The 8341-nt window shown below is 49.5% G+C and overlaps 1 protein-coding gene across 1 annotated transcript; it reads left to right on the top strand.

Moving 5' to 3' along the window:
• Positions 1-210: 210 nt before the first annotated feature.
• Atp5po (ATP synthase peripheral stalk subunit OSCP) lies at positions 211-6523 on the top strand. Its single transcript, NM_138883.1, is given in 7 exon segments — positions 211-250; positions 1327-1377; positions 2757-2867; positions 4848-4977; positions 5161-5273; positions 6100-6186; positions 6349-6523. Coding segments are annotated over 7 exon segments (642 nt in total). The 5' UTR covers positions 211-214; the 3' UTR covers positions 6463-6523.
• The last annotated feature ends 1818 nt before the right edge of the window (positions 6524-8341 follow it).

Raw genomic sequence — 8341 nt, 5'->3', positions numbered from 1 at the left:
GATTTAATTTTCCGATCTTGTTCGGGTTCAAGAGTCTAGCGGGACCACGGCACCTATGGACTACAACTCCCAGCGTGCAAGAGGTTCTTACCCACACGCCCCGGCTCCTGGTGCGTTCATTTCCCAGAAAACCGAGCGATCACGCCGACGCGCGCATGCGCTCTGGCATCACTAGTCTCTTACTTGGGTTTGACCTACAGCTGCCCGGGAAAAGATGGCCGCACCAGCAACATCCGTGCTGTCCCGACAGGTAGAAGCTGACGGGAGGGTCCCTCCTGGGGTTCCCGGTCCCCGACTCCCAGCGCTGCGTGTGAGGCTGTGGCTGAGGGGTCAAGCCGCCCACCAGGGTCGTGGGGCCCGGCCATTTCAGGAAGCGTGGGGCTGATTCGCGTTTTTTCCCCCGTGGGGAGTGGGCACGAATTGCGCTATCTTGACCTTGACATCCAAGAGTCGATGCATAGCTGAGCAGCTGGCAAAAGCATGGGAGAGAGAATTGGGGAAAGCACACGTCTAGCCTTGTTCGTAAACCTGCCAGGGCTAGCTGCTGCTTGGCAGTATTGAGTGTTCGTAAAGCGCATTCCATGTGTTTATAAAGAAGGAAGAAAGGGTTAAACCTCTTCTTTGGCTGGCAGCCAGTAAGTGGTGAGATTGCAACGGGCCAAGTCCAGCAGAAACTGGAATTGGGTGGATCATCTGCCCTGATGATTTTAATTTGTACTTAATTCATAATTTTTATCAAGGCCTGAGAAAGCTTTTTAACCCTCATAGCCAGTTCTAGTCGAGTACACCCTAGAGATGGGAGTATAGACAGTGACCTGTGCCCTTGAGAGGTGCTTTTTAAATGGCATTCCAGGCTTCTCCAGTGACAGACTCAGTGCCTGGTGCTATATGAAAAGATCTTTGGTGTTTGATATCACTTCAATTCCTTAGCACATAGGTTTACTCGAATCAAGGCTGGCCTCCTCTTATGTTCATTAAAGTTTTTCCCAAAGGTGATAGAAATATAAATCCTCCACTTTGCTAAAGCATTTTCCTCAAATGTGATAAAGCTCTTGACTTTTTTTTTTTTTTTTTTAAATTCAATTTTGAGAAGCTAGCATTTTCTTTCTCAACTACCCAGGGAGGAAGGCAGTTGAAAGACAGTTTCTGAAGCAGTTTGGGGTGACTCTCAATAGGGAATGTATAGGTAATAAGGAGCAGTTCCCAGTCATGTAAGCTTTGTGACGATAATGTAAAAGAATTATGCAGCTCTTTGATTGGAATATTTTAACCTATTGCTAAGCTAATGCAGAAACCCTGTCTCATCTATTTTCTTCTGTTCTAAAGGTGCGGAGTTTCAGCACATCTGTGGTCAGGCCCTTTTCGAAGCTTGTAAGGGTATGTCAGCTTGCATTTGTCTGTGGGGGGGGGGTGGTTGGAAAGCAGTGAGGGAGTGAGTTGAACAGAAACACCGTGAAGTGTGTGTGCGATTACTAAACTTGGTCTGCAAGGATAGCAGTTCTCAAACGACTGCCTGGGATGCAGGGGATGCTGTCAGGTGCCTGTCACATAGGGTGGGCTCAACCCTAGTCTTTAATGTTCTAAAATGTACTTGTTTGGGCCAGCAAGAGGGCTCAGTCGGTAAAGGCTGGTGATGACAACACACACACAGGGTATGTATAAAAGAATCTTAAATTGTTTTTTCTAGTATTCCTCCATAGACAAGCTAGCCTTTCCTTCTCTTTTTATGAAGGAGCTATTTGTAACAAAAGAAAGTAAAGTACCCAGATTCTAACATAGTCGATACTCTGTGTTGCCTCTTGACTCTGGCAGCAGTGAGGTATGCCTGCAGTCTGCACCTTTTTTCCCTCAAGTAGAGTCAACACTGACAGGTACTGTTCCAGGCACCAACAACAGTCTGACTGAGCATTGCAGAGGTCTGCTGGCCTCTTTCTTTTTTTTCTTTTTTTTTTTTTTTTTCTTTTTTTTTTTCGGAGCTGGGGACCGAACCCAGGGCCAAGCGCTCTACCACTGAGCTAAATCCCCAACACCCCTTTTCTTTTTAAACCAGGAGTCTGACTGACCCCCATGCAGGCAGCTCCACCCTCTTACGGAATTCGGATTGGAGTGTGGCTGTGTGTGCATTTGTTTTGTAATCCTTTATTACTCGTTCATGCATGGCAGAATGTAAGGATACTCTGGGCTGCCGTGTGCTCTCTGACACCTGGGTCAGTCACTGCACTCACACTCTCCTCAGGACTAGCAAGGCAGAATGCTCTGGGGCACGTGAGATGGGACTAACAGCAGTACACACTACACTTCCTAACACCACCAAATCCCTTCATCCTCTGTGGGTGGAGCCATTTTATCCCTCCCGAGAACTTCATAAAACACCATTACCATGATGGGGACGCACGCCTGCACTTCTTACACGCTGTCCCCCTCCGCTTACCTTCACAACTGCCTGCCATGGTACTAAGTAAACTCCTGTGCTTAAGGACAGCACTGTCACTGGGGTCATGAGGTCAAAGAAAGCAAAAGCTTGCCATAACAGTTGCAGGCAGGGAGGCTGGGAGGGACACGGGACACTGCCTTCCCTGCCCCTCCAAAGTTAGGGCAGGTCCTGGCCAGGGAGTCATCCCTGGTTTGTGAATTCTCACTTAGGCTGCCCCTTGGTGAAGTATTTAAATGGTGTGGCAGTGGGAACGTGGTCTTAGCTTAGGAGTGATTCTGTTCCTGGCTTAGCTACCTCACTCCCCTCCTCCTCTTGTCTCCAGCCCCCTGTCCAGGTCTACGGCATCGAAGGCCGCTATGCAACCGCCCTGTACTCTGCTGCGTCTAAGCAGAAAAGGCTGGACCAGGTGGAAAAGGAGTTGCTGCGAGTGGGGGTGAGGAGCTCTCCTGTTGGACCTGTTCCCACATTGTCTTCAGTTACTGTAACAGGGCATGACCTTAAAGAGAAGCACTAGACACTACAAAGAATGTTTACTGCAGACATGCTGTTGATGATGAGACAGCTTTATTATTCTGAAACTTTTCTGTAATGTGAGCCAGGAGATGCATAAGTTCATTACCATGAACCCAAGTTTTTCAGCTAGAAAATAAAAGTAACTCAAGAGCACCCGCCATTTTAGACAAGAATCTAAAGACCGAGTTAATGTTTATAAGCCTAGAGTGGGAGAAATGTCCTCGACTCCATCTTCACGGTACTGAAGTTATATTTTCTTCCTGAACGTTTCTTTAGAAACTTTTCCTGGGTTTAATTATTTTTTTTTTAAACGTTTCTTTCTTTCTTGGGAGTTGGGGAGTGTCAGGCACGCACAGTGCAAGTGCAGAGGTCAGAGTCCTCCCCCTTTACACTGTGAGTTCTAGGGGTCAAACTCAGGCCAGCGGCCTTGGTAGCAAGCACCTTTGAGCTCAGGCCATCTTGCCCTTCCTGGGTTTGTATAATTACTTTGGTCCCAAGATGTGAAGAAAGAATGGCTGGGTGCACAGTCGGAGTTGGGTGCCAGCAAAGTGAGACAGCAGCTGCCCAGGCTGCAATTTCCTCTTTGCATTTTCTCCTGAAACACAGAAGAGGAAAAGCAGCCTTGTGAATTAGCAGAAACCCAAGTGTGACTCGGGTCAGAGGCCACCCCTTCCATTTCCTCTGGGGTAGCTGCCCCTAAGGCTGTAGGGCTCCCATAAAGGAAGAGTTGAGAGAGAATAAAGTCGGTCGCTAAGAGAAAAGATGGTTTTCCAGTTACATGTTTTAAGAATGGTGTATATTTTGTAATCCACACATCTACTGAAGAGAAAAGGCCCGGCCACACAGGATAACACCGTGTCCTCTGTTTATCGGCTGCGTGTGGTCAGTTCTGCTCTCCCTGAGCCAGGAAGTCCTGTTCACCATCAAGATGGTGATTTAGACGGTGGACATTAGAATGGGGTTGAGGCAGGCAAGATGGCTCATTGGGTAAGAATACTTGCCCCCAAGCCTGACAGCTGGAGTTCATTTTCTGGGACTCACATGGTGGAACGAGAAAATCGAGTCTAAGGCTGTAGGGCCCCCTTGTTTGTCCTGCACACATTCACTGTGACCCACACAGGTACAGGTGCGTGCCCTCCTACCCCCACCCCTCCCTGCCCCCCCTTCTTTCTTTCTCTGCCCCCCCTTTTCCCATCCCCCCTTTCCTCTCTCCCTCTTCCAATGACTTAGGTTTTGGCTTAATAAAATCCAGAAGTCTGTCATAGAGGAAAAAGAGGGGTGACAGTTATCTGAGGTTCTGAACATAAGTGAGATTATGAGGGTGGGGAGGGGTGTGGATAAAAGAGGTCACCCTGACTGTCTCCTGGATTTTGCTAGCAGACACACGAACTGTGCAGCCTCTCCAGTGTAAATCGTAGCATGGAAGTCTTTGCATTCTATGGCAATGGCCTAAATTCTGGCCAGGAGCCACTGAGGTGCTGGGAGTAGCTGACAAGCAGGAGGACACATTTACCAGGAAGGTGCCCACCCAGGAAGAACTGCTGCGGGTCCTAGAGCCCTGGGCGGCTGCTGAGAGCAGGGGATGAGATGGATTGACAAGGTGTTGTGACTTTCGCCCTCTCAGACCAGTCTCTCAATGTTAGGTTTGTTCCAGGACCTCTGTTGGAGGGAGGGCACACCTAGGGTCTCCTGAGACACAGAAGCTCAAGGGTTCTGTACTTGTGGGTGGTGCTGTGAGGAAAGCGGGCTTGCCGTGTCATACATGGTGAGACTTTGGCTGCTTAATTCTCGTGATCCTTCTTAAAAATGCATGCAAGAAACTCCAGAAGGTGTTTTTGAGGTTCCTCAAAACATGGTTTTAGTCCCATGTGAAGTCAGCTGGGACTGTGTGTGCTTTCAGCAACTCTTGAAGGACCCCAAGGTGTCCCTTGCTGTTCTGAATCCCTACATTAAGCGCTCCATCAAAGTGAAAAGCCTGAAGGACATCACTACAAAGGAAAAATTCTCTCCGCTGACGGCCAACCTCATGAGTGAGTGCTGGGGTCCCAGTGGGCTTTTCCTAAATCCCTGTTGGGTATTTAAAAACAGCGCTCATAACCACTGAGCGCCTCTCCAGACCCCATTCATATCCTTAAAGGACTGAGTATGGTATTTTCAGGCTACAAGGTGTCATTGCTTTCGGTGGCTCAGTGAGTTTCCTGTCACTTTCCCAGATTTACTTGCTGAAAATGGTCGCCTAGGCAACACCCAGGGCGTCATCTCTGCCTTCTCCACCATCATGAGTGTCCACCGTGGAGAAGTGCCGTGCACAGTGACCACAGCATTTGTAAGTAACAGCTCTTGCTGCTGCACTGGGGACATGGCTGGTCCCTCGTGAGGTTCTGTCAACTTCCACTCAGAAGACCCAGTGTGTGTCCTATTAGTGATTAGTCGTGGGGGTCTGAGTGTTTTATGAAATAATGACTTAGGCCCTGTTACAACCTGAAGTCTTAAATGGGATGGGAGCATTTACCTGTGGGTTGGGGTGCACAGGCCCTCTGATCCACTGGAATGAAATGTTAACGAGTCACCGTTCTTCAGGGCTGCCATCTGCTGGGGACCTTGTAATGTGTTACTGCTCTCAGAAAATAGGCATCCAATTGAACTGTAATTGTCCTTATTTTACAGTCAGGAAGCCCAGCTCAACAAGACAGGCTCAGGATCTGAACACAGGCTCTCCTCTCAGAGGCCCATACTCTTTATGCATTATATGCCCTGCGACAAGTCATTTTATTGTTCTCCCCATGACATAGGTCAACCAGAACAGGAAAGGTGTTTGATGCAACACATGAGTAGTAGTGTACAGCCCCTGGCCTCATCCAGGTTGTAGTTCAGTTGGGGGGGTGGGGAGCTTGTGTGGCCAAGCCCTCTGCCTAAAACCTGTGCATTAGAGCATGCATTGTGGTGTGGCCATTCCCCAGGCCCCCACCCCCACCCCAAAACACTCAAGCACACACTCACACATTCGTGCATGCATGCATACACATGTGCACACAGGTCAGTCAGGAGTCACTGGCCTGTCTTGGTTTCATACCCACTGTGGTATTTCTCTCTCCTTTGACTGTGTTTGCTGCTGTAGTGCTCTGCTTAAAGGATTGTTGCTTCTTTTTCAGCCTTTAGATGAAGCTGTTCTCTCTGAGTTAAAGACAGTGCTGAATAGCTTCCTGAGTAAAGGCCAGATACTGAACCTGGAGGTCAAGGTGGGTTTGCATAATTGTGGAGTGTGTTAGTGCCAGGGCAGGGCTTACACACAATGGTTCTGACTCAGGTGTAGTTCCCATTTGTGTGGTGGGTGGCCTGCCTACCCCGGGATGTTCTCATCTGCGCTGTGTTTCATGTGTGCGGCCTGTTTTCTTTCCTAGACTGACCCATCAATCATGGGTGGGATGATTGTCCGAATTGGAGAGAAATACGTTGATATGTCTGCAAAGAGCAAGATTCAGAAGCTCAGCAAGGCCATGCGGGATCTGCTCTGAGAGACTGTCACCTGTGTGAGCGCTTGTCTTTGGAGCACAATAAAATGCTTCCTGAACAGAGGACGTGAGGGCCCTTGTCCTTTAAGGGGCAGCACCAGGTTTTCAACCTCCCACAGGACAAATCCTCTCATCTCCAGGTTAGAAAGTCCTTTGGGCTGGAGGATTTAGTTTGTATGTGTCATTCGTAGGAATTCATTGACTCAGTAAGCATTGTACCTACATATATAGTCTAGTACTGCCTATCAAAATCTCCTATCTTTGAAGGGAGCTGAGAAGTGGTCCCTAACCAGTCATGAAGACCTCCCTACTGAAAGGCTCTCAATCCTGACACAGAGCCCCTAACTGTAGGAAGCTCTAACATTCAAGACTACACTTTGTGTTCCTAGCAGTCTTGTGATTTGCTCAGAGCGACATGGCTAAGCAGCAGGTGGTGAGGCCCCAGGACCCTCATTTGCCATCTCCAGCTCACGCCTGTTCCCTTGTGACAGAAGGCACGCTTTGACCACTGCTGGAGCCAGCCCACCAGGCTACACACACGTCCCATGTCCCCTCCCCCAGTGTTCTGAGTTCACCTAAGCCAAGCAGCACACACATTCCTCCTGAAGCTTACCTCTGAGGCTGCTGGAGCAGCCAGATCTCCCTGAGTGACTGTAGTCCCTCCCTGAGCACTCCCAAGAGTGTTTGCCTAACAGACTACTCTGACTACTCCAGAGCGCTCCTGGTGGATACCTCAAGAATGGGCAGAAAGAGTGCAGCAAGTCCTCAAGGGCAGGGGCGGGCCCAGGGCTCCACTCCCTGCCTGCTCCAGCATGGCTGTGGGCCCTCACCGGCCCATCGGGCCTGGCAGCCACCTGCCAGAGACCCCAACAGGACTACAGCACAAAGGACTCTGCTTTCCAGGGGCCAAGAATGCCAGGACAGGTCTGATAGCATTTCTCACTCGCTGCTCACAGTGCAGCTAACCGCTTGCACTGGCCAGGTCTGAGGAGCCTCACCACAGGTAAGGCTTAGCGGGTAGAACCGAGGGAATGGGCGTGTCCCAGGTTGCCTTCACCGCAGCAGCCTGGCAGTCCACACTGGTGGGTTTTTCCAACTGCATCCAGTTGAGATGGCCGGGTCCAGGCTGGGTGCCAAGGCCAGTGCTGTCAAAGGCACCAACGCCTTGCCAGGTTTCCCCATTGACCTCTGGGCTCCCACCACAAGGAGAATGACCCAGTGCTAAAGCTGCATCCCACACTGTTGAGCTTCCCCTCCTGCTGAGTGTGACCATACCACACCATTCTCTTTTCTATCTTTCCCCTTTTTTTTTTCTTTTTTTTTTTCTTTTTTTCTTTCTTTTTTTTTTTTTTTTTTTCTTTTTTTGGAGCTGGGGACCGAACCCAGGGCCTTGTGCTTGCTAGGCAAGCGCTCTACCACTGAAGTAAATCCCCAACGCACACTCCATTCTCAAAGAAGCCCAGCTTCCTCCTGATGACCAGACCAGCAGCCTTACACTCTAACTCCAAGGCTCCTATAGGCAATGCCTGCCACAGACAGCTCACAGATCCTTGAGAATTGGCTCAGCCAGCTTCCTCTTGAAGAAGCACACAAATCCTGGAATACCTGGAGCTTGGCATCCTGAAGTTGCCAAAGATGACCCCAGAGCCTTTTCCACGGTAACTTAATGTGGCATACAGCCCGGAGCTCTGTAGATGAGGCTGGCCGTGAATCTAAGGCAGCCTCTCAAGTGCTGAGATTCAGACATCACACACCCAGTTTACAACAATGCCCTTCCTAACACCGTCAAAACAGCCTGGTGTGTGCCACATCCCATAATCCCTGCACTCACAAGACTGAGGCAGGAAGATTATGAGTTTTGATGCCATCCTTCTTTACATAT

The sequence above is a fragment of the Rattus norvegicus genome, chromosome 11 (genome assembly GCF_036323735.1).
Source record: "Rattus norvegicus strain BN/NHsdMcwi chromosome 11, GRCr8, whole genome shotgun sequence".
NCBI lineage: Eukaryota > Metazoa > Chordata > Mammalia > Rodentia > Muridae > Rattus > Rattus norvegicus.
Note: the sequence above shows the minus strand (reverse complement) of the source record. Positions and strands in the feature narration are given on the sequence as shown.